This window comes from Heloderma suspectum, chromosome 2 (assembly GCF_057233095.1).
Source record: "Heloderma suspectum isolate Gila_16-S chromosome 2, 16-S_ref, whole genome shotgun sequence".
Taxonomy (NCBI): domain Eukaryota; kingdom Metazoa; phylum Chordata; class Lepidosauria; order Squamata; family Helodermatidae; genus Heloderma; species Heloderma suspectum.
The window spans coordinates 378,295,748-378,323,679 of NC_139459.1; the positions used below are offsets into that span (position 1 = coordinate 378,295,748).

The 27,932-nt window shown below is 49.5% G+C and overlaps 1 protein-coding gene and 1 long non-coding RNA gene across 3 annotated transcripts in view; both read right to left on the reverse strand.

Moving 5' to 3' along the window:
• LOC146356295 (uncharacterized) overlaps window positions 1-27,932 on the reverse strand; it is an 867,031-nt gene that overhangs the window by 668,534 nt on the left and 170,565 nt on the right. The gene's annotated exons all lie outside the window — the stretch shown is intronic.
• Window positions 4,154-27,468, reverse strand: LOC146356315 (class I histocompatibility antigen, F10 alpha chain-like). Of its 2 annotated transcripts, XM_084831732.1 has the most exons (9): window positions 27,335-27,468; window positions 24,882-24,907; window positions 20,166-20,435; window positions 16,680-16,955; window positions 13,517-13,804; window positions 12,186-12,269; window positions 11,084-11,119; window positions 9,003-9,044; window positions 4,154-4,655 (listed from the first exon to the last, which is right to left on the reverse strand). In XM_084831732.1, exons 3-9 carry the CDS (start codon window positions 20,401-20,403, stop codon window positions 4,651-4,653), a joined length of 969 nt encoding a protein of 322 aa, XP_084687858.1. In that variant the 5' UTR covers window positions 20,404-20,435; window positions 24,882-24,907; window positions 27,335-27,468; the 3' UTR covers window positions 4,154-4,650. The 2 variants fall into 2 exon arrangements, with proteins under 2 accessions (XP_084687858.1, XP_084687857.1); XM_084831731.1 differs by lacking the exon at window positions 24,882-24,907 and having other exon boundaries at window positions 4,155-4,655.

Below are 27,932 nucleotides of genomic sequence, written 5' to 3' on the forward strand. Positions count from 1 at the left end.
GGTACATGTAAAAGACAAAGTCGATTCTGAGCTGGCAAACTCAGTCTTGCCCATGCAAGTTGCCAAGGAAACGATACTCAGGTATTATTAGCCATGGTAGCAATTATTATTATTATTAAATAATAAATATATACATATTTAATATTTAAAAGATAGACTAACAGCAGAGTATTATAAAAATATATTTTGAGCTAACAAACACAAGAATGGATAAAAACCAATGAGTTAAAAACAGCAGCCAACTCAAAAGGCTAAAAACCGGCACAGAGATTATTACTGCAACAGGCCAAAGACCTGTCTAATCAGAACAAGGTTGCTTGCCAGAAGGCTAAGGGAGCTAGATGGGGCCCCTAGGAAAGGAATTTCAGGGCTTTTGCTCTCATGTCCTGCTTGTGAACTTCCCATATAGAAAGACAATGGCCTGGTTCACAAAATGACTGCAGCCCACTGTGGCTTACGGCAGGTTGAAGCACCTGCGGGGGCCAGGTTGTTTACTCAGGCTCCAGCATGGCTTGTCGTATTGTCTGAACCCGGGCGGCAGGGGTTGTGCGAGGGTTAAAGAACCCTCAAATAACCCATGGGCTGTTGTAGGGTTATTGGAGGGTTGTTTAACCCTCACACAACTGGCGCGCAGGTTCAGATGACACGAGAAACCATGGCCACCCACCCCTGCCAGTGGCTGAATTTTCAAAATGGTCACCCACACAAGCCGAAACCCACCGTAGGTTAAATAAGCAAGCCACAGTGGGCTGCGGTGAATGTGCGACCTGACACACTGAAAAGAACTACAGAATTATGTCATGTAAAGCTTCACACAGAAGTTTCTCTCTCCCTTGCTTTAGGCCAGTCTTCCTCAACCTGGTGCCCTCTAGATGTTTTGGATTGAAGCTTCCATCAGTCTTGACCATTGGGCATGCTAACTGGGACTGATGGGAGTTGCAGTCCAAAACATCCAGAGGTTGGGGAAGGCTGCATTAATGGTCTGTCCTCTTTCTTTTTGTTTTCTTCCCCGGTGCGTGCATGTTTTATCTTCTCAAACATTTGTTTGATGCTTATTTATGGAGAGTCCTCCACCAGTCCCCACCTGAACTACTTTGAGGATGGGGGATGAAGAAACCTGGTTTTGTGAATGACAGAAGGGCCAGCCAATCAGCACTGTGCATGCCTCTCATCCTAGAAGTGAGCAAATAATTGACAGAAGGCTGAGCCCACCAATCAGCCTGGAGGGACCATGTTGGTACACGTGTCAAAAATGCAGTGATGCTTCCATAGGTGAGATGTATGTCAGGATGCCCAAAAGTTTGGTTGCTGGGTTGTGAGGGAACATATATTTTCACGTTAGCATTTCTTTTTTTAAGTCTCTGATGGACAGCATGCTTGCTCTCTCCGCCACCCCCCTCATCCCGCAGAAGCCACATGATTTTTCCTGCTCAGCACCAAATATGAACTTAAAAAGAAATCCAGCTCACAAAGTTTCCTCTGCCATTTGCTGTAGGCTTATTGCTTAAGCAACAGGCCCGCCCACTCAAAACTCCAGCTGTTGGGGAAGGATGCCTCCTGTTGTGGTCATTCCAGGCTCTTTATAAGCAGCATCAACAGTCATTGTCCTCCATGTTTTAACCTGTCACTTTCCATTTTGGGCAAAACACCAGAAACTGAGGCTTGCTGTGGCTGAGTGATGATGAATAGATTTAAGCATGGATTTCACTGAGAATCACACAGGGTTCATAACAGGGTGTTTATTTAAGGTACAATGAAAACGAATTCTCAGAAAATAGAGGATTAAGGTGAATGCAAGTGGGACTAATAATCTAGACCTAAAGCTATTCCCACCTAGTTAATTCCTTCAACCCTACACCGTATTCCCTTTCCCAACTGCCACTTCCCTACTGCCATTCTGTGCTCCCTGCAACTTCCCCCTCCCACTTACCTTCTGTACTCCAAGAGATCTCCTCCCCCTTAGACATAATTAGGAAAGGAACTGAAAATAAAACTAGCAAAATCATACTCCCCTTATACAAATCTCCCTTGCTCATAATACTAGAATCCAGGGTCATCCCATGACTGGTGGGAGATTCAGGACAGATAAAAGGATGGACTTCTTCATACAGCACATAGCTGAACTACAGAATTCGCTACCACAAGATGTAGCGATGGCCACCGACCTGGATGGCTTTAAAAGGGGATTGGACAAATTCCTGGAGGAGAAGGCTATCCATGGCTACTAGTCCTGATGGCTATGTGCTATCTCCAGTACCAGAGGCAGTGAGCCTACGTACACCAGTTGCTGGGGAACAGGGGTGGGGGGTGCTGCTGTGCTCATGTCCTGCTTGTGGGTTCCTGGTCGACAGCCGGTTGGCCACTGTATGAACAGAATGCTGGACTAGATGGACCCTTGGTCTGAGCCGGCAGGGCTCTTCTTTTGTTCTCTCCACACACAAGCTCTCAGCATGGTGGTTTCTGAAAAATCCGAAAAAGGAACCATTCAAGCAAGGTGTGAGACAGCAGAGACATAAACACACACACACACACAATCATGATGCACACCTTATTTGTTCTCATCTCTTGAATTCTAAGTCTCTGTAGATGGATATGAGTTATGGGACAGTTTTGATGAAGAACAGAAGTAGCATCCCATTTATTCTCTCCTCAGCTTCAAAGAGTAGGGCAGCACAGAGGCTCTCCAGTTCCAGAGCACTCTTCCTCAGGCTCTGCAGTGAGCCCACTACTGTCAGGCTGCTAGTGGCAACTAGTAGTAAGATGCCACTAGCTGGATGCAGGGTTTAATAGCAGGGATCTGCATTAAGGTATATACACAAGAGTGTCCCTGGGCATGTGCAGAGTGCTTCCATTCTGCCATGGAGTAACTACAAGGATCACTGTAGTTGTTGTAATCACAACAACAACAACAACACATCAATCACAACACCAACTCATGCATCCGGGATCATGACAGAAAAGATTCCAAGTCAGCAAGGGCAGTTTATAGGCAGGCCAGAGTCAAACTATACAATACAGCAGCCTTTTCCCAACCTGGTGCCCCCGCGCCCGGTGTGTTGAACTGCAACTCCCAGCATCCCCCAGCCAGCATGGCCAATTATGGGATTTGTAGCCCTACACATTTGGAGGGCATCAGGTTGGGGAAGCCTGGTTTTGCAATATTTTGCCATTTTTTTTAAAACAAGCAGCAAAAGTGAGAGAGATCCCCTCTGCCTATAGTTACTGCTTAACATAAACAAGGCTCAAGAGCACATAGTTGGTAACGCAGAGCCTTTTGCACGTCAACAAAATCAAGGAAGAGTGCGAGATACTTCTTTTAAACTCCAACTTTCTTCTTGCCTTTTATGTTCTGCCCAGCTTCTCCTCTCCTCTCGGTGCAGCAGCGCCCTCTCCTGCCCAGAGAACATGGCCGTTTCTTCCTTTCCAGATGATTTCCCAGAAAAGGTGGAGCCTGAGTGCTGCGAGATGAGTTTCGGTTTATGAATTAAGAGCTGGCTAGCACTCTGGCAGCTATCACCAGGGCATTTGTATAGCCAGAGAAAGGGGGCCAATTTCCTCCACCAAATAGGGGAAAGACAGGCAGAAATTCACCTGGTGCAGCTTTCGCAGCACGCATAAATGGGGAAACCACACCCGTTCAATTTCTACTTGTCACACGGCTACTCAAGATATAGGAGTCCTCTCAGCCAAAAAAGGCAACATCAACCCTGGATAGCATCCAATTCCTATATATGTTAATGGACACTGAGTGGAGATAGACAGGGCAAGTGGCCAGATCTTTATGTCCGAAAGTAGTTGGGGGATGAGAGGGCCAGAGGGTCAAAATTCCTTCCCTTCCCCACTTCCAGAGGCATTTCCTCCCACAGTTCTCACACACTCAGAGAATTGCTTGCTCCGTGCTGGGAATTCCTTGTTCAGCCATCTTGACTGGATAGACCAACTGAAGCTCTCAGTAGCGACATCCACACTTGATCTTGCCTTGGGAGAGCTGGTTCCTCACACACAGCCAGGCTGCATTCTTCTCCCTCAAAGTTCAACGGAGACTCGCATCTCTCTATCTCAGGGGTCCCCGACATGGTGTCCGTGAAGGGGCCCCCAATGTGGCGCCTGCCTGTGAGCACCCACAAAACATTTTAAATATATATTTTTAAATTGTTATTTATTTATTCATTTATTTTTTAATATACATACATGGATTTGAATGAAATATATACAGCTTTCTAGCACTTATACATAGGCTCCAACAAAAGCAGACCAGATATCCAAAGAAGTGTCCATTTGAAGGTGGCGTCTATATGTCACCCGTTCAAATATAGAAAGCATCGTAAGGTGCTCAAGCCACTGCATTATAGGAGGTGAGTGTTTATCCTTCCAATGTGGTAATATCAGTCTTTTCGCTGTCAAAAGGGTACGGAGAATCTATTTAAGCTAACCATTTGTTAACTTCTAAGAAGCAGGTAAATAGTTGAAAAGTGCATGTGCATCAGTGAATATTAAAGACTGTTCTAGTACAATGTTTTTCTGGGTAATAACCCCCGCCCCCCCGCCGCCAAAGAAGCAAATACCAGACATTGCCAAAACATATGTTTAAAGGATTCACAGCATGCCTGCTGTGGGTTCTCCTCTGCTCTCTTGCACATGAGTGGGACATCATCCTGCAGAAACAAAAAACAAGGAGTCTTCAATCATAGAATTACAGAACAGTGCAATGCCAAAGAGTGTTCAAACTACCCCACAACTGCGCTCATTTCACATGCCAGCAAGGTGATGCTCAAAATCCTACAAGCTAGGCTTCAGCAGTATGCGAACCGAGAACTACCGGAAGTACAAGCTGGGTTTCGAAGAGGCAGAGGAACTAGAGATCAAATCGCCAACATTCGCTGGATCATGGAGAAAGCACGGGAATTTCAGAAAAACGTCTAATTCTGCTTCATTGACTATGCTAAAGCCTTTGATTGTGTGGATCACAACAAAATGTGGCATATTCTTAAAGTGAGGGGAGTACCAGACCACCTTACCTGTCTCCTGAGAAACCTGTACGAGGGTCAAGAAGCAACAGTAAGAACCAGACATGGAACAACCGAGTGGTTCAAAATTGAGAAAGGAGTACGACAAGGCTGCATATTGTCATCCTGCTTATTTAACTTATATGCAGAGTACATCATGAGAAACGCCGGGTTGGATGAATCAGAGGTCGGAATTAAGATTGCCAGGCGAATTATCAACAACCTCCGATATGCGGATGATACCACCCTAATGGCAGAAAGCGAAGAGGATCTCAAGAGCCTCTTGTTGAGGGTGAAAGAGGAGAGTGCAAAAGCTGGTTTGAAACTCAACATTCAAAAAACGAAGATCATGGCATCTGGCCCCATCACTTCCTGGCATATAGAAGGGGAAGAAATGGAAGCTGCGACAGATTTTACTTTCTTGGGCTCCAAGATCACCGCAGACGGTGACTGTAGCCATGAAATTAAAAGACGCTTGCTCCTTGGGAGGAAAGCTATGGCAAACCTAGACAGCGTAGTAAGAAGCAGAGACATCCTCTTGCCGACAAAGGTCCGTCTAATCAAAGCTATGGTTTTCCCAGTAGTAATGTATGGCTGTGAGAGCTGGACTATAAGGAAGGCTGAGAGCCGAAGAATTGACGCTTTTGAACTGTGGTGCTGGAGAAGACTCTTACGAGTCCCCTGGACTGCAAGGAGGTCAAATCAGTCCATCCTAAAGGAAATCAACCCTGAGTGCTCATTGGAAGGACAGATACTGAAGCTGAAGCTGAAATATTTTGGCCACCTAATGCGAAGAGAAAACTCTCTGGAAAAGACCCTGATGCTGGGAAAGACTGAAGGCAAAAGGAGAAGGGGACGACAGAGGATGAGATGGCTAGATAGCATCACCGATGCAATGAATATGAACTTGAGCACACTCTGGGAGAGAGCGCAGGACAGGAAGGCCTGGCGTGCTATGGTCCATGGGGTCACGAAGAGTCGGACACGACTGAACGACTGAACAACAACAAAGCTGGGCTTGATGAAGCCAAGGCTGGAGTTAAAATCACTGGAAGAAACATTAACAAACTCAGATATGCAGATGATACCACTTTGATGGCTGAAAGCGAGGAGGAGCTGAGGAACCTCATGATGAAGGTGAAAGAAAAAAGTGCAAAAGCTGGGTTGCAGTTTAACCTCAAAAAACCCAAGATTATGGCAACCAGCTTGATTGATAACTGGCAAATAGAGGGAGAAAACGTGGAGGCGGTGACAGACTTTGTCTTTCTAGGCGCAAAGATTACTGCAGATGCTGACTGCAGCCAGGAAACCAGAAGACATTTACTTCTTGGGAGGACAGCAATGACAAATCTTGATAAAATAGTTAAGAGCAGAGACATCACACTGACAACAAAGGTCCGCATAGTTAAAGCAATGGTATTCCCTGTAGTAACCTATGACTGCGAGAGATGGACCATAAGGAAGGCTGAGCGAAGGAAGATAGATGCTTTTGAACTGTGGTGCTGGAGGAAAATTCTGAGAGTGCCTTGGACTGCAAGAAGATCAAACCAGTCCATCCTCCAGGAAATCAAGCCAGACTGCTCACTTGAGGGAATGATATTAAAGGCAAAACTGAAGTACTTTGGCCACACCATGAGAAGACAGGATACCCTGGAGAAGATGCTGATGCTAGGGAAAGCGGAAGGCAAAAGGAAGAGGGGCCGACCAAGGGCAAGATGGATGGATGATATTCTGGAGGTGACGGACTTGACCTTGGGGGAGCTGGGGGTGGCGACGGCTGACAGGAAGCTCTGGTGTGGGCTGGTCCATGAAGTCACGAAGAGTCGGAAGCGACTGACTGAACAAACAACAACAACAGGGGTTGGAAGGGGCCTAAAAGACTGTGGAGTCCAACCCCCTGCTCAGTGCAGGAATACAAGTCAGAGCATCCCTGACAGATGGCTGTCCAGCCTTGTCTTGAATGCCTCCAGTGTGGGAGAGCCCACCACCTCCCCAGGTCATTGGTTCCATTGTCGTATTGCTCTAACAGTCAGGATGTTTTTCCTGATGTTCAGCCAGAATCTGGCTTCGTGTCACTTGAGCCCATTCTTCTGTGTCCTGCACTCTGGGATGATCGAGAAGAGATCCTGGCCTTCCTCTCTCTGGCAACCTTTCAAGCACTTGAAGAGCACTATCATATCTCCCCTCAGTCTTCTCTTCTCAAGGCTAAACATGCCCAGTTCTTTCAGTCTCTCCTCGTAGGGCTCATAGACTCTTAGGAGTCTATGAATCTTAAGACTTGGGGGGTTGCCCCGCCCACTTTGGGCCCTTGGTCTGAATCAATCCAATGCCATGCAACGGTGAGTGTCAGGACATGAGAATCAACTGGAGGGACCTAAAAGGGCAACTAGTCTCAACTCCAGCCTCCTGGAGGGCCAATCTAGATGTGCAATTAGGTTCTTTAAATAAAAAAGTCAACCTAATTAGGAGCTCCAAGTGGGCTACTTAGCCTGGAGGGAGGTGGTGCCCTGGGGAGGGTGTTTGTTCAACCCTCCCTCCTCCTCTGCCCTGCTCAAAATCACACCCACGGTTATTACCACCACTATTATTAGGCCCTGACAGACACACGCAGTATGTACTGTACCATTTTTGTGCATTTCATTGAACTTGGGATGAGGGAATCTCAACATAAAAACAAATAAAGCTGTGCTGAAGGCACAGTTGTGCTCTCAGAGAAGAAAAAGGAACTTGTTCAGGCGATAAAGTGTTACGCTCAAGAGGTGTTAGGTGCAATAACTGCAATTTGATTGCTTTTATGAATAAAATCTACCATTTTCTTCAGCACCCTTTGAGGTTCCCCTTTTCTTAAGGCTTTTCTACACCAGGGTTTGATCCTGCACTTTACTGGGGCTTCTACTTCTGGGTTCTTTGCAGGATTAAGCTTGGCAGCTTTACACATGCTTTTTTCGGGGATTTCCTTTCTCTGGAAGTTCTATATGTTTGATTATACATCCACTAGATGGTGCTGCAGTACAGCGGAATCACACAATTACACACAGCCATTGTCGTGCTTCATAGAGAATATAGTGGATTATCCCCATTAAGAAAAAAGACGTGATTATGGCCACAAAGGATGGGAGGGGCCCTGGATGTTGATGACATCGTGTAAAGGACCCACAAATTTCCATGAGTGGCCAATCACAAGCATACGATAAAAGCCTCATGTAAAGATGTCCTAAGTGGTACTGCCCATGCTTTATTTTCCTGATGGGATCTTCCCATTTCATGTGAGAAAGAGCCCAACCCTGTTCACTGCAATGACTTTGTCACCAGAGGCAAGTATGAAGAAGTACAGGGCACCCCACAAAATCCAGATCCTTCAGGATAGGGCAAAGGCTGGGATCTCAACGTGATTACTAGGAGACTTGGGGAGGGGGAAGCTTTTTTTTCTTTACCCAAAAATACCAGGACATGAGGCTCAGGAAGTTCATTTGCTCCAATTCACATGTAGTCTCTGAGGCTGGGATCCAACATGGTGCCCATGGCACCTCTCCTGGCTCCCACAGGTCTCCCTGCCCTCTTGATCTTAATTTTATTAAGATTTTAGAAGTTATACCTCTTTTGCAGCTGGAATGCCGTAAAGCAAAGTGCCACCCTACTGATCCATCTTTATTTGGGTTCCAAAGAGTGGTTTTGTGTTTTGGAGCTCAGACCCCCACCTCTGCCTTGTACTTGGGTTCTTGGGCAAGTTATTTTTCCTTCAGTTTCACCAGTTTGCTTTCTGGGAAATGAGTGTGTTATGACTGGCCACGCCCCCCATGACAGCCCTTTTATGAATGGGCAAACCTCCCCATGGCAGCCACTTTGTGAGACCCAGCAGTTCCAAAGCTGGTGAACTCACATTCAGTTCCCAAAGGGCTTTGAAGATGCAGCTAAACTGAGATGGTGGCTTTTTTCCAACAGCCTTAGTGAGAGGCAGACGTCCTGCCCTTTGGGATGGGATTCCCTCATACTTACCAATGCCAGAACTGCTAGAACTGTTGGACCCCTGGTCGCTTGCTAGAAAGGAGAGAAATGAGAAGAAGTCTTAGGATACGTGGGTGGGGATGGAGTGCGAGTTACTTCTTCTCTCTCTCTCTCTCTCTCTCTCGCACACACCCCTCTTCTGATCAGCTAAGCCAGAACACATAACACAAATACACACATTCTTCTCTTCTTCTTCATATATATATATATATATATATATATATATATGAATGGAGGTGCGTGTGTGTGTGTGTGTGTGTGTGTGTAGAGAGAGAGAGAGAGAGAGAGAGTGGCCCAAAAGTAGGTATACAGTTGTTTAGAATGTTGATGGGAGGGGGAGAGAATGTGTGAGTAGATGTGTGGGTGGAGTCAGAATGACAGTTGGGAAGAGTGAGTGACAGGGAGTGACAGTTAAATCAGTTAAGTGTAGAGAGTGAGGGAAGTGAGGCCCTTAAGTTATTATGCAAATAAACTATACTATATACCTACTTTTGGGCCACTCTATATGTATGCATGTATGTATGTATGTGTATGTATGTATGTGTGTGTGTGTGTGTGTATAATATATATATATATATATATATATATATGGAGGTGCTTGTCTGTATGCCCTCAGTGGACTCGAAAACCATACTCCTGACTGGTATGAAACTTTCAGGATTTGTTGTAGCTCTATTTGGGATGGTTTTACGTATAGTGAACATTTTGACTGCCATCTTGAAACAAAATGGTGGTCAAGAAAAACATTTGGACACACACTGCCTCTATGCCATTGGATCAATTGTTATGAAACTTTTAGGATTTGTTCTACCTTGATCTGGGATAGTTTCAGGCATAGTAAAAATTTCAACTGCCATCTTGAAACAACATGGCAGCCAATCGAAATTTTGGGACACTCACTGCCTGTATGCCATCTGATAGATTGTTATGAAATACCTATACATCCGACAAACAATTGTAAAATGCTTCCAAGTATATTGTGGATGTAGATTAGAAGAAGAAGAAAATCATGGCTGTGAAGTACCTTCATTTTCAATGCTGTGAATATATCTCCCATATTTTAGCTTCCCCCCCATCAGACGGGGTCCATGTGACCCATCAGAAATGGGAGGGCCAGAAATTTCCAGGTGGTGCTCTTTGAATGGGGTGTGAGTGTGTGTCACACACATAGGGCAACCTTTGAGTCCTACCACCCAGTTCCACTGCCCAGTTATCCCAAGGGCCTCCCTACTACATATTGTGCCTTCCCATCTCTAATCTGGAGAATTGTTCTTTATTTATTATCTGCAGTGCTTTTTTCTAGCCAAGTTATCAAGCCATATGGCTGAGGGTCTAAGGGCAGAAGAGGTAGAGTAAATAGTGGGCTATGAGCAAGGACCTGAGAACTAAAAGATGGAGGAGGCATATAGCTTTTCTACCTGAGGCTGTTAATCCTCTGTATCTACTTTTGCTTTCATGACAGAATTGAGATCTGTGCACTATAAAAGAAGTGTTTCCTGTCCTGCTTTCCACTACATAACCTCTAGGTGGCACTGTGGCATAGCAGAATATTGCAAACACATGAGGAAATTGTACTTCCTTTCACTTTCACAATTAAATGCCGCATTTTCCCTGCTCTAAAAAATCTTATCCAAACTGCTGGTTAGACACGGAAGCAAAACTGGAGGGTCATGACATCATCTAAAGAACCTGTGAACAACCGTGAGTAGGGAAAGACAAGCACACAATAAATGCCTCATCTAGAAAAGCCCATAGGGATTGGGGCTCAGGGCTCTAGTAAATCAATAATCCTTCAGAGATATCCTCCTTCCTCTGTCCCCCCGCCCCCTCCTCTGGGCAAGTCAGCTGCTCAAGAGTTCAGCTCAGCCTGGCTCTCTAGAATTTGTTGATCAGATGAATGTCCTCATGAGCAGTCTGGCTATATGTGCAGCAGTGATCCACCTTTCCCACATCTGCTAAGGCAGGAGATCAGCAGCCCCTCTGCCAAATAACTCCCTCTTCACGTCCACCTCCCATCCTAGGACCGGTGCCCTGTGCTGGGTGCCATTTTATAAAGAGAAGGCATCGCTCACCTGGTGTTGCTTTGTAGCCATCTTCTTGCTGTTTCCCTGTCGAGACAGAGAGAGAGAGCGCGAGATCTTAGAGTGTCACAGAAAAGCCATCTAATCCCAGATACTCTTTCTGACAATCCCTATGGAGGAAGGTCCCATGACCTCTCTAGCTAATTGTTGTTAAGAAGCACTAAGGAGCCTTTCCTGGTATCAACCACACGCCTCCTTTGCTCTAACACAGTCTTTCCCACCTCAGATCCCCAGATGTCATTGGATTCTAGCTCCTATCGTCCCCAGCCAGCATGGCCAATGGTTGGCGATGATGGGAGTTGAGTCCTGAGATGATGTTGGGCTACAAACAGGATAGGGTAGGCTGCTCTAACATCACCCCATTGCTCCTGGTTCTTCCCTCTGGAACAACACTGGAGGACAACTCAGAAGAAGCAAGCTGGACAGATGAAGCCAGGGCACAGAACTGGGATGCCTCTGCCCCACCCACAGAGCGGAAAGTGCAACCGAGAACCCTGCAGGCATCTGAGTGGCTGGAGACATGATTGTGGGCATTTCTACATGTGGCTTTTATCCTGCGTCTTTACCAAGGCTTCTTTTTCCATATTCTTTGAGGGATTAAGGTTGGTTCCTTTACATGTGCTTCCCCCCCCACGAGGCTTTTCTTTCTCTGTCTTTCTATATATTTCATTATACAACCACTAGATGGTGCTATGGTATAGCAGAATTGCGCAATTACACAGGACTCTCATTCTACCATTTCAAAATAATACCAGACTTTCCTCATTAGGAAAAAAAAATGGGATAATGGTTGCAAAGCACGGGAGAGGCCCCGGAGGATGACGATGTCATGTAAAGGACCTGCGAACTACTCTGATTGAGCAATCATGAGCACAGAATAAAAGCCGTGTGCGGAAAAGCTCTCAATTTCTGGCCAAAAGACCCAGAATTGCTTCTGCTCCTTCTCCGCAACCTATCATCTCCAGGGCTGAGAGAAGGCTTTGTATATTCCCATTTTTCTGCAGTCCAAAGGCTGTGCCATCAGCATATTATCTGCTAATCAAAACCACACAAAAATCCCCTCCCACAGAAAATGTATTCATAGTTTACTTACTGATGTAGAAGGCAATCCCAGCTAATAGCAGGAGGGCAGCCGCCACGACCCCTAAGATGGCACCCCCAATGTACCATGCCAGGGCTGAAATTGGGAAGAGAGCAACATGATGGAAGGGGACCCCAAAACTGCCTCTCCCTGCTATCTGGAGGAGGATGGGACTTATGTGTCTGAAAGGTGGGAGCAACCATGGAGTTAGCCAGGCTATGATGGAGAACAGCCTCCTCCATCACCACCAACTGGGGCTTGATTATACAGCTATGTAGAAAAGAGTCCCTGTGGGGTGGGAGTGTGTCTGGGTCTCTTCCAACAGGAGGCAGCCAAAGAATAGAGTCCAGCTGCAAAATCGATAAGGATGTAGAGCAGAGCCTTCTCTGCAGCAGCCCCGATATTCCTTCTCTGTAGAGCCTTATGAGACCTCAGCGATACAGGCTGGTAAGGAGATTTGAAAACCCTCTCTCTCTTTTTCGAACGGCCTTTACTGACCTCATATACTAGTTATATTTCATCATATGATAGGAGAGAGCACAGCAGGGGCAATGGCACACACACTTGGCATGCAGCTGGTCCCACGTACAACTCCTGACATCTCTGGCTAGCAGGCAGCCACTGACGGAAAAGCCCTCCCCTCTGTGTGAGATCCTGGAGAGCTGCTACCAGTCAGAGGAGAGCAGGCTTCCACCCGCTGGGCATGATGGGAGTTGCAATCCAACACAATAGGAAGGTGCCACTTTGGGGAAAGTTGGAGTAGGCAAGACCAGGCTATAGGGACACACAGTCTGACGTGGCCCACGGAAGCTTCCTCTGGGCTGTGTTTATTCTGTGTAGTGAGTTTCTGCCTCCCCTGTAGCCAAAAATGGCCCCTCTAGTTCCCGGTGTCTTTCTCCCCATTCCCTGCTTCCCAGGGTCTTTTCTCCACTCTGCCGTACACACGGGCAGATGTCACCCCAACTGGGCCCATGAGATGAGGCAGTGTACCCTGTGATGCTGCTATTCATGGAGGAGAAGGCTCTCAGTGGCTACTAGTCCTCATGAGGCTATGCTATCTCCAGCATCAGAGGCAGTATGCCTATGTACACCAGTTGCTGGGGAACATGGGCAGGAGAGTGCTGAGGCACTCGTATCCTACTTGTGGGTCTCGCGTGGGAAGCTGGTTGGCCACTGTGTGAGCAGAATGCTGGACCAGATGGACCCTTGGTCTGATCCAGCAGGGCTCTTCTTACGTTCTTACTGAGGGTGCGTGTGTGTCTCCTTTGAATTCCTTTCTCCTCCCCTGCCAGAATCTTCCACCCCTCCAAGGAACAAGCCCACCTCCCCCTGCACTCTCTCACCGCCAGGCTCCTCCCAGGCCACGTCCAGAGGTTCCAGCAGGCCGTCATGTTCTACGTGGCACCGGTAGCGCCACCGGTCCTTGGGGTTGATCTGGATGCCGAGCCAGGTGTGGTAGGTCCCATCCGAGTTGGGGGCCACAACCCCACGGAAGGTGTCCTGCACCCAGATTTCTCCATCCCTCCTCCAGGCAGCGTCAATCTCCTTGGGGTAGAAGCCGTGGGCCCGGCAGAGCAGCGTCTCCAGGCCTCCGTAGCTTGCCTTGCACGTCACCTTCACCTTTGGGGGCTCTGTGAAAATGGCGACAGTGGGGTGAGCCAGGAGCCTCTCTGCGGGCTGGCAGGAGGGATGCTTTATGGCCACAGCAGGAAGGAACCCCGTGTGGCCATCCGGTCCCGACGCTTACTCAAGGGGTGCAGAATCTCAGCCACAGAGCCCAAATCCAGAGCCCCGGGCGCCAACTGTGGCCCTCTTCTTCCCTGCCCCACCCTCTTTCCCTTGATTGCTGATGGTCTGGTGGTTTCCCACCTCTTGTGCATCTCCCCCCTATTCTTAAAAGCTGAAGCACCTCTCCCACGGCTTAGTTACTGGCAATGAGAACTAGAAGCTAAAGTATGCAAATCTTTTTAATTTTGGCTCCACCCCTTTCACCTTTGGCCCCACCTCTTTTGCCTTCAGCTCCACCCATCACTGGAACGAGGCCCGCAAAAACCTCTCTGAAAATGGAATTTGGCCCCCAGGGCTGAAAGGGCCTGTGCGGCTCTGTCCTATCCCATCTTGGGGCTTGATGCCTGGCCTCTGCACGTTGGAAACAACGGGGGGAGAAGTAACTCTCGCCGCAGCCCGTGCAGTACACATTTTTCACCCTCAGTCCCCCGGGAATCATGTCCTGCTGTTTTATCCATCCCAAGGGACCCACGCCGCGGTTGCCCCTCTTAGCTCATCTGTCTTCTTCAGTTCCTTCCTGAACCCAGATTTCACGGCTCCACAATAGGACTGCTGTCCCTTAAGCACCTGCAGTAGGAAATTCCTCTTAACTGAGGTACTACTATTGCTGCTCAGTACAGGGTCTGGAGATAACCTTAAAAACAGGACAATGTTATATCTAAGTCTCATTAATGAGAACAGCTCAGACTTTGTATTAAAGCAATTATCTCAGTTCACCGATGGAATCCCTCCCAACTGTTTCCCCAAATCTCCATCTCAAGACAACTCCTCTGGATGCAAAATTGCAGAATGAGAAGTGTGTAAAGGGACTGCTCACAATTCCTACCAGACCTGAAATCCTGCACACATCAGACCCAGACAGATTAACCCACACAGTCCAGGACCGAGGGTCTTATTCATTCGCATGAAGCACCTGGGCATGGAAGAGACACGGCCCCTCCTGCTTTGGGCCACCCCGCAGTACCACACCCACAAGGCATCTTCCAAGGTGGAAGCAACCTCAAGGGAGCGGACCAGCCTGGCCAGTCTTTGCAGAGCCGGGACTAGTGTTTTTTCCATATGGTCTTTCTACAGCAGGGGTGGGCAACGTGTGGCTCGCCAGAGCCATTTGTCTCTCCCGCCCTTGGGCACCGCTGCTGCCGGGCAGCCAAAAATCGGCTCCCCAACAATCGTCGGTGAATTTCACTGAGAACAGAAGCAGATGAGGCGGGTTTTCAGAAGGCAGCAAGGAGTCATGCGTGCCACCGGCAGGGGCCAGGCTGGCAAAGGGCTTCGCCGCGCGAGGCTTTGATCGTGTGTTCTGCAGTGGCCAAGAGCCTCGTGTGGCGCAGAGTGGCAGGCGGCAGTATTGCAACCGAAACTCTCCCCACGACTTGAGTTCGATCCCAGCAGAAGCCGGGTCCCAGGTAGCCGGCTCAGGTCGACTCAGCCCTCCATCCTTCCGAGGTGGGTAAAATGAGTACCCAGCTTGCTGGGGAAAGGTAGTCACGACTGGGGAAGGCAATGGCAAACCACCCTGCTACAGTCTGCCATGAAAACGCCAGCGCAAGCGGCGTCCCTATAGGAGTCAGCAATGACTCGGTGCTTGCACAGGAGGAACCTTTCCTTTCTGCAGTGGCCAGCAAAAAGCTTCACTGGGAGACTCCTCCAATTATGGGTCTTGCCTTGTACTCAACCAGGACTGGTTTACGGACCAGAATGAGGTGGCTGAGCAGACTGGACCACTTCAGATTACAAGGTGGGGGGGTGAACTGGACCACTTCAGATTACAAGGGGGGGACATGGACTGGACCACTTCAGATTACAAGGTGGGGGGATGAACTGGACCACTTCAGATTATAAGGGGGGGTACATGGACCAGACCACTTCAGATTACAAGGGGGAGAGGTGGACTGGACCACTTCAGATAATAAGGGGGGGGCATGGACTGAACCACTTCAGATTACACTTCAGATAGAGTGGGGGACATCTTTGAATGTTCCTCCATGATTAAAAACGGAGAGAAAGAAAAAGCCAACACTAGTTCGCGCTCTATTTTTCCTATTGCTCTGGAGCTATTTTTTTTTCTTCTTAAACAGGGGGAGCATTTTATTTCATTTTAAGGTTCGTACTGTTGTATTTTGTGGTTTGGATTTTGGAAAACCACCTTGGCTGGGGCAGGGAAATATGCAAGGCCATACAGAAATGCAGAAGTAAAATTATGACAGCCCCACCCAGCTGTGGACTGGCCCAGTCCAGATTCTACCCGTGGATTCTACAGAATGTAATCAGCCTTCCCAAACATGAGCCCCTCCAGATGGGTTGGACCACAACTCTAGAGGGCACCAGGCTGAGGGAGGCAGTAGCAGGTTGTCACTTCAGTGCAGGACGAATACAGGAAGAGGGTGAGGAGGAGAAGCACACGTCAATGTGCCGTTCACACAACATGCTTAAATGTGGGTTGTTCGTTGAACCGCAGGTTAGCGTATTGTCTAAACCCAGGACATTTTCCACAGGGTGGCTTGTTAACCACCCTGAACAACCCAACAACAAACCATGGGTTCTCAAGGTGGCTTGCTCGAGAAAAATAAGCCACACTGCATGGTGAACAAGCCACCACAGTTCAACAAACAACCCAAACTCAACCACTGAGTGTGGGTTAGCGTGCCGTGTGAACCCAGCCTATGTCTGTGTGGAGGAATTACACCCCCCTCCCTCCACCAGAGTCCCCCTCTTCACCTGTCCTCAGCAGCGTCTCATTCCCAGAGGCCAAGAACTTCTGCAGCCACTGAATGCAGACCACCTCCTGGTAGTGCTTGCGGCCTTGGCGCAAGGTCCTGTCAGCATCCAGCTTCCTCTTGGTTGCCTGGGCTTCTGCATCAGCCGCCGTCCAGGTTAAGGTGTCCTTGTCCAGGCTGATGAAGTCCCTCCCATCGTAGCCAAACTGCAAATAGCCTTTTTTGCTCCTGTCTTTCCTCACCTCGCAGCCGGCAATGTACTGCAGGGTATGGAACCCTGAAAGAGGCACACAGGGTCAGAGCTAGGGCAGGATCAGGTCCGCCCCCCCACCGCCCACCCTGATGTTTGCAACCCAGGGGGAAGGGCTGTTGCTCAGTGGCGGAGCTCTTGCTTTGCATGAGGAAGGTCCCGTGTTCAATCCCTGGACAGCGGTGTAGTGATAAATGTTGACGTGCCAGTGTTCATCATGTCAGTCTCCATAGGCACACCTGCAAGGAGCATCTAAAAACTCTTCCATTCCTCTGGGGATGAAGGGGAACCCCCACATTTCCTGGTTTTAATCAGTGATTGGGTAGCATCCAACAATGACTGGGTTTGCACAACATGATAACCCATACTCATCGGTTGAGCATGGGTTCTCATTGAACCATGGGTTATCGTGTTGTCTGAACCCAGTCCCGCTAACACACCATGGTTTGTTAACCATGAACAACCTACAGTTCACAACCCAGCAACAAAGCATGGGTTCCCAGGGTAGCTTGTTCAAGAAAAATAAGCCACCCCGGAGAAAACGCACGCGGTTCAGAAAACATGATAACCCACGATTTAATGACAACCCACATGCAACCCATGCTTAACCACTGTGTGTGGGTTATCGTGTTGTGCGAACCCAGTCAATGAGCAGGTTTGCATATCACAACAACCCATCGTGGTAACAAGCTACACACTGTGGGTCGTTCTGCAAACAACCCCCGCTGCATGGCTTGTGCACCTGCCAGACGATCAGGCTTGTCGTGGCTTGTTTCTCCCCTCCTTCCCCCTATGTCCTCCAGCCAGCACCACCCAGGATCCCAAGAGACTCGGTGACAGAACCCATCTTGTCTGCCGCAGAGTCCCCCATCCCCCACTATGATCCCGATTGTGGTCGGAGCCCTTAAGAAAAAATCTGTTACCTTTTTTTTGTGCAAAAACAGGGCTGGTATTTTCACACACACACACACACACACACACACACACACACACATTTTATCGGCCCAGGGGAAGGTGCACAAATGCCCCCCTTTTTATTATTCTTTTTTAAAGCAGTTTTGTGCATTTGCACAACTCCGACTGTCCAAAATACACGGGCTGGAGCCTTGTATGTTTGAGCTATCAAACACACAAGGTAACAGTCAAGGCTACAATACAGAGAGGCTGATCTGACAGCCTTTGACAGTTGGGGAAATGGGGTGTAGATCACCTCCTTAGCAGGGTTATCCCCAGAGTTCAAAGGGTTGCCCTGAACCTTGGGGGTGCCCTGTTTCAAATCCCCACTTGCCCGAGGTCCCCTGCAACTGGTTTTCAGGGTGCCTGATGTACCAGCCCATTTTTTGCTCCCAAATGCAGTAACCACACCTCATTTTACAGTTGTCAAACTGGAATCCGTTACTGCGGTTGGGAGTGAAAAATGGGGTGGTGTGCGCTTTTCCACGAAAACCAGTTGCTACCAGCTTGGGGAGGGGCGGACTAGGACAAGGACACCCCCAAGGGTCGCGGCAACCCTTTAAACCTGGAGGATCCGCTTGCTAAGCGAGTAACGTTGAGCACTTGACAGCTGGGGAAAAGCGCTTAACATTCCACACTTTGCAAGGGGCTGGAAATATGTGTGTCTGGGGGGGAAATCCAGCCTCGTTTTTGTGCAAAAAAGGGGGACAATATTTTTGGGACTGGTTATGAGCCTTGTGTGGCGCAGAGTGGCAGGCAGCAGTATTGCAACCGAAACTCTCCCCACGACCTGAGTTCGATCCCAGCAGAAGTCGGGTCTCAGATAGCCGGCTCAAGTTGACTCAGCCTTCCATCCTTCCAAGGTCGGTAAAATGAGTACCCAGCTTGCTGGGGGAAAGGTAGTCACGACTGGGGAAGGCAATGGCAAACCACCCATAGTCTGCCATGAAAATGCCAGCATAAGCGGCGTCCCTCTAGGGGACAGTAATGACCCAGTGCTTCCACAGAAGTTGCGATCAGAACGGGAACGGGGGGGGGGCTTGGCAGGAGCCAGGAGGGCCAGTGACAGCCCTTCCAAAGTGCCACTTGGGCACAGTTGGAGGGGCTGTCGCTGCCAAGGGGCCCTTGCAGCGGCTCTGCCAGGATCGTGAAGACTGGTCATGGCCGAGCTCAGGAAGAGCCACAGGGGGTTCTACCACTCTTGCTGAGTGGCTCACTGGCCAATCCTGCTACGCATGATGGGTTGGTAGTGCCAGGTTTGTATCCCATCCGAATCCATCGTGAGTAAACAAGCCCAACAACAAGCCATTGTTGCTAGGGTGGCTTGTCGCCGAAAAATACCCCCCCACAGAAGCTGTCGGGGGTCAGATGACACGCTAACCCATCATGGCTTGTCACCCACGATGGGTTGTTGTGTCGTGCGAACCCGGGCAGTTTCAGTCCACCAGCGCGAATGATGTTACAGCAACTGAAACCAACAACTGCGCAGCGGGAAAGTAGTGCTTGCTAGTGTAATGGGAAACCAGCCTTTCCGCAATTAGACAACCCAGTGGAGCTCCCCTGGTGCTATTTCTGCTGGCTTCATTGACTTGTCTCATTGCCTGCCCGGACCCTAAGATCATCCTCAGGGGTCCTTCTCCAGAAGCCTCTGCCAAAGGAAGTGAGGCAAGAGGCTACCAGGAAAAGGGCCTTTCCTGCTGTGGCACCCCAGCCGTGGAATGAGCTCCCTAGAGAGGTTCTCCTGGCGCCTACGTTGTACTCCTTTTGGTGCCAGGTGAAGACCTTTTTATTCTCTCAGGCATTTTAGCATTTTCACTTCCTAGTCTTTCAGCTCTGTTGTTTTAAATCTGTATTTTAAATCTCCGCATTGCTGCTAGGTTTTTATGCTGGTTGTGCTGTTATAGTGTGGTTTTAAGCTTTCGTATTTTATAGTGTTTTATGCTGCACCTTGGAGTTTTAATTTCCATGAACCTTCCAGAGAGCTTTGGCTATTGGGCAGCATAGAAATCAAATCAATCAATCAATCAAATTATAAGAATTGCAGAAGTGCTCGTTTAGGCTAGTTGCCCCCCAAGCGTTGGTTTCTGCCAGCACAACGCCATTAGCACGAGGAGACTCACAACACTGGATGCTACCCTGTGTGTGTGTGTTTAGGAGAATTTCTGAAACAAAAGAAGGGCTTTTCTTCTCGGAGACCCCTGCCTGTCCTTCTCCTCTTCCCATCTCCTGCCCCTGGGAGGGAGGGAGGGACGGATGATGGGAAAGGATCCGGCCTCCACTCACCCCCACTGTGATTGTAGCGATTCTTCAGGATCTCCATGTTCACATGGTAGAGCTTCTCATTGCCTTGCCCAATCTTGCTTTGCACCTCCCAGTATGCAGCATCCGTGCTCCCCTCTACCCAGGGGGCGCGAGGCCAAGATTGCTTCGTGTCGCTGCTGTAGCTGGCGATGAGCTGGTCATCCACGTACCCCGCTGACACAAAGTGGGGCAGCTCCTGCCCGGGTTCGGTGATGGCCATGTGGAAGTACCGCAGGGAGTGCGAGGCAGCGCCTGGAAGGGCAAAGCAAGGAAAGGGCTGAGGGGCAGAGTAAGGACCCTGGATAGCAGCTGAGGAGACCCACAAACCCCATTTGAGCCCTTCCAGGGACTCAACACTTGAAGGGCCGCCTTCACCCTTATCAGCCTCCCCGCACTTTAAAATCAGAATGAGAGGCCCTTCTCATTTGCCCACCCATGAGAGCAGTCAGGTGGGTGATCACATGTGAGAAGGCCTTCTCTGCAGTGGCCCCACACCTTTGGAACAAGCTGCCATCGGAGGTCCGCCATGCTCCGTCACTGCAGACTTTTAAGGCCTCAAAAACATATTATTTTACCGTGGCCTTCACCTGATAGGATGACTATTGTTGCTGTTACTGCCGTTGTTGTTGCTGGTTCTATTGTTGGCTTTTATTGTTGTTGATATTGTTTTTATGTTTTATCACTTTTAATATTTTAACTATTGTTATGTATTCTATTGCTGTGAGCCGCCTTGGGAGGGCTTCTGCCCTGAAAAGCGGCCAAGAAATATTTCAAATAAATTTTAAAAAAGAAACACTTCCAAGATTCTGCTCCCCTACAGCATCCCCCATTAAGGAGGTCCAGCCAGGGTGCGCTTTTTTGAGGTGTGTGTTTCTGCTTATAAGCCCAAATAGCAGGGGGAAAGAGGGGTACCTCTAAAAGACAAAGAGAAGGGTAGGAGGACAAGAACAAAGCCTTAGACCCTGAAGGAGCAGTTCGTAGCTTCAGGTCCTCCTGGAGCCATCCTTGTCACTTGAGGCTCAAGTAGCTTCAGCGGCACAGAGTGCCTTCTGCCAACTTTGGTTGATGGCCCAGCTACGCCCCTCTCTGGACAGGGATAGCCTGGCTTCAGTTGTCTATGCTCTGGTAACCTCCAAGTTAGATTACTGCAAGGTTCTCTACGTGGGGCTGCCTTTGAAGACAGTTTGGAAGCTGCAGCTTGTGCAAAATGCAGCAGCCAGACTGATAACGGGGACCAGAAGGTCTGAATGTATAAGACCAATTCTGGCCCGCTTGCATTGGCTGCCTATATGCTTCCGAGCCCACTTCAAAGTCCTGGTTTTGACCTATAAAGCCCTACATGGCTCAGGACCATAGTATCTGACAGAACACCTCTCCTGGCATGAAGCAATCAGTACACTATGCTCTGCATCTAAGGCCCTCCTCTGGGTGCCTCCTCCGAGGGAGGCTCAGAGGGCAGCAACAAGAGAAAGGGCCTTCTAGGTGGTGGCCCCCCAGTTATGATCAATCTCCCCGACAAGGCCCACCTGGCACCAACATTGTTATCTTTTCGGTGCCAGCTTAAAATGGCCCTCTTCTCCCAGGCATTTGGCAGCATATAATGAGTTTTTACTCAGGTCCTGGATCTCCTTTGGTTGATTGTTTTAAAAAAATGCTTTTAAATATATGTTGCCAGTGTGTGCGCTGTTTATATGTTTTTATGTAAATGCTTTTTTGTACTTTGTATAATGTATTTTAACGGTTTTTAATTTTTATGACCTGCCCAGAGAGCTTTGGCTATGGGGCAATATAGAAATGTAATACATGAAATGAAAAGTGAGGAGGAGGGAGATGAGAAGGGCAAAATGGGGCATGTGGAGTTGTGGGGAGAGTCAGGGCAGGAGGAAGACATGTGGAAGAGCATCTGGAGACACTGGAGGAGGAAGAGAGCAAGAGGCGTAGCGTGGAATGGCAGAGAGAGGTGGAAGGGGCAGCCCCTAAGAGGAGAAGCCAGGACAGAAGTCAGGAAGGGGTGGTATGAAGGGGCATCTAGTTGTGAGCTAAATGGCAGCTGCTCTGCAAACTTTCCCTTGAATTCATACAGCCAAGAGTCTTGTGGCACCTTAAAGACTAACACATTTATTATGGTATAAGCTTTGGTTGGATTACATTGTCCACGTCGTCAGATACGTGAAATGTTAACCTCATTGTATGAGTGAGCTGAAATTCAATTCCAGCCGTGACAGCCAGTGTGGTGTAGTGGTTAGAGTGTCGGACTGGGACTTGCGAGACCCGACTCCTAGTCCCCACTCAGCCATGAAGCTTACTTCAGGCTAGCCACTGACTCTCAGACTCACCTACCTCACAGGGCTGTTGTGAGGATAAAACAGAGAGGAGGAGGATAATGTAAGCCGCCTTGGGTTCCTTGCAAGAGGAAAAAAGGCGGGATATAAATGCAATAAAAAATAAAAAATAAAATAAATATAAATATAAATGTAATATAATAATAATTCCATTTGAATTGCTCACTGTTTTTAAAATAGGGTTTTCATCATGGTGTGTGTGTTTTAAATTTTCAGTGTGCTTTCAGATGGATAACTTCAGTCCAAAGACACCATGCAGCTACTCTGCCTTTCTCTCCTTAACCCAGGGCTGTATCCCTTGTCTGGAAACACCCTCAGAAAAAGCAAGAGTCCTCAATCCACCATATTTGATCCTCTCTGGAGAATATTTCCCGTCTTTCTTTTTATTACGATTTGACAAAGACAAAGAAATAACCTGGTCTCCGTACAAAATAGCTGCACAGTTAATAACAGTGTGCAGACCTTCTCAACCATTTAGGGGTGCAAAGTGCCCAGACATGGATAAACATGGATAATCTCTTGCTCATGAGGGCTGTATATTTGGGCGGCCCCCAAAACGTATTGTGGGGGAGGAGAGGTGCATGAGAGCTTCATTCCCTTATTTGGGCTGTTTATGCAGCCCAGTGCTGAAGAAGGGAACCGAGAAGTAACGCCAGCCTTGCCCAGGAAACTCAGTATTTGAGTAAAGCACAAAGTTCAAGCATCCACTGCATTATGTCTTTGTTTACTATACAAATCTGACAGAAGTAATGCTGGCCTACTTCCAGTGTGGGCCAACTACAGAGCTGACCCAGATACGGGGGTGTGGTGCCAGCGGGGAATATTCCTTGAAAGAACCATCCATGCCCAGCCCCAGAACTCAGGCCCAGAACCTAATCTCTTTGGTCAGGGGATGCACGGGGAGAACACGAATCCACCCAGGAACAAGCTGCGTCTGGCAGCAGAGGGTTCTCTTTTGCTGGGGGGGTTTAATCCGACGCTCGAGGGCCCTCTGTCAGGGATGCTGTCGTCGCAGGATCCTGCACTCAGCAGGACTAGAACTGTGGTCTCCAACTTGGTGTGTGTGGGCACCTTCTGGGAAATGAGTGTTTTGGGACCAGCCAGGCCCACCATGGTGGCCATTTTATGAATGGGCAATCCCTCCCCCCATGGCAGCCATTCTATCAATGAGCAATCTCCCCCGCCCCCATGGCAGCCGTTTTATGATTGGCCAATCCTCCCCGCCCACATGGCAGCCATTCTATCAGTGGGCAATCACCCCAATGGCAGCCATTTTGTGAGAGCACCCACAATACTCGCTCAACATTCCAAATCTGCCCACTGACCCAAAAGGCTTGGGGCTTTCCGGACTAGCAGAAGCCTGAGACAGGAACTTTCACCATCGCCCCGCTGCTGCTTCACAAAGCAGGAACTGGGCCTTTCCTCCCCTCACAGAGGCCATTGAGAGCTTCCCTGTGATCAGGAGGGGAAGAGGAACGAAACGGTCACCATCCCCACCCCTTCAAATAAAAACAATTTTCCATTATATATAGCCTCCTTTCATCCTTCTCTCTTATTATTCCTTCTGTGTCACATCTTAAATGTAGACTGTTATGCTACTGAACTTTGTAAGTCACTCTGGCAGCCGTTTTGGCTAAAGGGCAGGGTATGCTATGCATGCTGTAAGACAGCAATCCTATGCCCCCTAGACAGAGTCTGGGGGGCCATAGGATAGTTTGGATTTCTGGATCCGAGGTTGGATACAGTGCTCTGACCCCTGACCCAGGAGTCCGAGCTCCCCGCGGCTGGTGAAAGAACCATGCCTGCTGCCTCTCTGAGATCACAAAGGCGACCTTGGTGGTAAGGTAAAGGGGGTGGTCCCATGGGCGGGGAGGGGAGGAGACTGGGGAGGCCAGCTTACGACATACCCAGACGCCTCCCCAGCCTCCTTCCCTCCCGCTCCCTGACCCCTCAGCTAGACCTACGAAAACGCTTGTCTAGCTAAAACACAGAGCAAAGGGAGCACGGAGGCAAAGATCGCCTCCGCCACTCCTCCCACTCTGCAGTGGACGCTCTGCATTGGATGTCCGTAAGCCTCGAGTTCGGAGGCATACAGCCTTCCCCACAGGATTGCACCCTAACTAAAATAAACAAACAGATGATCTCCAAGTTCCCTTCCAACTCCAACATTCAACGATTCCTTGATAATGGAGGGGAAACATTCAAGGGGAATTGGGGCGGGGGGCTCCAACCTTCCAAGCAAGGAGCTCGTTTTGCCTCTTGTTTTCTCCCCCCTCCCCTCATTATTGCTACTAGACGTATTTGAAATGCACAGAGTGGTGTGCAATGTGCTGTACAGATCCAAGCAATTTCGTACCTGCTTACTGGCAGCAGCACAGAAGTCTGAAAGCAGAAGGTACATCTGAGTAAAGCACTGTGTGGGTGGGAGGGGGCTTATCCAAGCACACAGGGGACCCCAGGAAAAGAAAAAGTCCCATCCCCCCTTGCATTCAGCACCCCAATTCCAGCTTGGCTTTTCTGCCAGCCAGGGCTGTGTTTCCACCCTCGATTTACTCCAACCTGGCTGTGCAGTGAGGTCTCTGTGTTTCCTTGACATCGTGGCCATTCAGCACTAGCCCTGCATTTATTGCAGAAAAACCGCTTCTTCTGAGACTGGTTATAGTCTGACTTTTCCTGCTTATTTCGGTTCCATTACTGAGCTGTTTCCACAACTGCACTGGGTTCGGTATCATAGTCCTGCTTCTGGGACACGTGCGCTCACCTGGGTGTGTCGCTCACCTGCCCCTGTCCTCACTGGAAGCAGCTGCATGTGCGGGAGAGGGGGTGATGATACTAGGAGTGTACAAAACCCCACTTACCTCCATCCGCTGGAGTCCGCAGGAGGGGAGAGGCAATCTGGTCCAGTGCGCTGGAGTCCGCGGGGGGCAGGGGAGGTGATCCGCCCCTCCCCCCCCGGAATCCTCCCCAGCAGGCTCTGCTCCACGGCAAGGCCGCAGAGCCGGTGGCCAAGGCCGGCCGCAGCCGGACTTCTGTTCCAGCCACTGCCGGGCTGCAGCCGCACATGGCAGCCGCTATGCTGGCCACCATTTGCCTCCCTGCCAGGCCGTGATAGGCTACGTAAGTATTTACGTAGGCTATCACAGCTAAAGCGGGGACGCAAATGGCATAGCGGCCGCCATTTGCGTCCCTGCTCTTTGCTGTGATAGGCTACGTAAATACTTACATAGCCTATCATGGCCTGGCAGGGATGCAAATGGCGTCCCCTACGCCACTTGCATCCCTGCTTTAGCCATGATAGGCTACGTAAATGTTTACGTAGCCTATCACGGCTAAAGCAGCAACGCAAATGGCGTCCTGCGTAGGGGACGCCATTTGCAGCCGCACAGCGGAGCGGCAGAAAGCAGCAGCCAGATCCGGACCCGCCAGAGGCAAGTAGGATCTGGTCCGCGGGCACTTCGCGGGGTGGCAGGGGGGAGCAGTCCGTTCCGCCACGGACTCAGGGGGGCCGGATTCTTTAGAATCTGGCCTCACTGGAGTCCATGGCGAAATTCTCCGCCATCCCTAGATGATACTGGAGGGAGCAGTCAGGCAGAGATTAAGAGATGCACACATATGCATCACTGGCATACCAGTGCAGTGTCCACCCACCCCGGGTATCCATATGGCGTTCCCAGTCAAGGTGGTGGCAGGGAAATCAGGAGAAAGACCACTTCACGGAGAGTCCTTAAGCCATTCAGGCGGCTTCACTGAGAGATGGAGAGTCATTAAGTCGCATCCCTGCTTTAGGGAAGAAAGGGTGTAATGGGGCAACAGGTGTTGCACCCAACTTTGTGCTCCTTCGTGAAAGTGAAAGTGCGCTGGAGTGGGGGGGGGGGAGGCAGCAGAGATGAAGAGATGTACAACGAGCTTATCACCCACTGGCTCTCTTCGCCATTTTCTCCCTGTGTATTTCCCCTGTAGCGCTTTGTCCCCCTTTGTGTGGGCATGTGCTAGGGGTGTTACTTCTGAGTAAACTCATTGGCTGTATGGCTTTCCTTTCCCAGGAGTAAATCCTATTGAAATCTGTGTGGCTTGCTTCTGAGTAGGCATGCATAAGAGTGCATCCTTTTCAATGCATTTACTTGGGGTCTCCCTTCTCAGCCATGCAGGAGAAAGGCTTGACAGTTAGGATTTCAATGGGTATTAAAAGCGCCTTCAATTGGGAAGCCAGCCAGCCACTATCTCTGCTCCTAGCCCACCTTGCAGGGTCATTGGGAAGCCGGAATAAGGGGGAAGAACAACAGCACTGGGGGGGGGGGGAGAAAGCCAGCCACTATCTCTTCTCTGAGCCCACCTTGCAGGGTCGTTGGGAAGCCAGAATAAGGGGGGAGAGCAACAACAGCACGGGGGGGGGGGAGGCAGCCACTAACTGCAGCAGAGCACAAGGGGGCGAGGGAGGGGGAATCGACAAGAGGAGGAGGCGGGAACGCTGATGACGTAATCAGACCCAAACCAGACTCCCCCCAGCCATGAAGACAACAATTCGATTAGAGCTCAGTGGAAACAGCACAGAGCCCCCGGCTGCAGCGATGATAAGCCGGGACTTCAAGGGCTGCGGAAACAGGAAAAGGAGAAGATGCGACTGGGGAAACATTGCAGCAAAGCTGCAAACACAGCGGAGCCGATAGCGTGGAACACCCCCCCCCCCCGCCGCAGCCTCCCCTTTTTGCATGCTAAGTCCACAGAGACCCCACCCACCCCCAGCTGGGTTCAAATCCTGCCCTCCGTCCTCAGCACACGGGAGGATTTAGCCTCCTCCCCTGAACTCACCGGAGCAGCCCCCCAGCAGGAAGGCAGCTGCCGTTCCCAGGAGCAGGAGGCGCCGCGCACGCAGCCCCATGGCGACCCGGGGTCGGACGCTCTCTCCCGCCGGAGTCCCCATCAATTTACCCTGCCGTAGTCTCGGAACTCTCTCCGCCTCGGCCGAGAGAGCCCGGAGCCAGGATTGGCTACTGGAAAAATAGTAAACCAATAAGGAAAAGGAGCGCCGGTTGCCGCGGCGGCAGTTGCTGGGTGGATCTCGGATCAGCCTTGATGCGAAGTGGAAACTGAAAGTAAATTTTACACCGGGTGATAAAATCATGTTTGTTTGAGGAGCCGCTCCGCTGTGCAGCGCCTGGCACACAGATGGCGTTAAATGAACTGCTAAGTGACAGTAGCGAAACGAAACTTCCTTTGTTCCTTTGGGCAAAATCGATCATGTTTCACTCCCTCAACAGCTGGTGGAATAACATTACAGAAGTTGTAAATTAATTGAGCTTCCTTCTTCTTCTTCCCATTTCAGACAATAATGCACCAAATGCAGCTATACAATTATCTTGATGTTTGATGCTAGCAGTGATAGTAAGGACTTTTCTACATGAGGCAT

Excerpts from the sequence above, each read along its gene's own strand:
- LOC146356315 (XM_084831731.1), bottom strand. The coding sequence starts at position 27,446 with ATGGGGACTCCGGCGGGAGAGAGCGTCCGACCCCGGGTCGCCATGGGG. Across the intron at positions 13,805-16,679 it reads TGAGACGCTGCTGAGGACAG|AGCCCCCAAAGGTGAAGGTG; the intron begins GTGAAGAGGGGG and ends CCATTTTCACAG. Across the intron at positions 11,120-12,185 it reads TGGGATTGCCTTCTACATCA|GGAAACAGCAAGAAGATGGC; the intron begins GTAAGTAAACTA and ends CTGTCTCGACAG.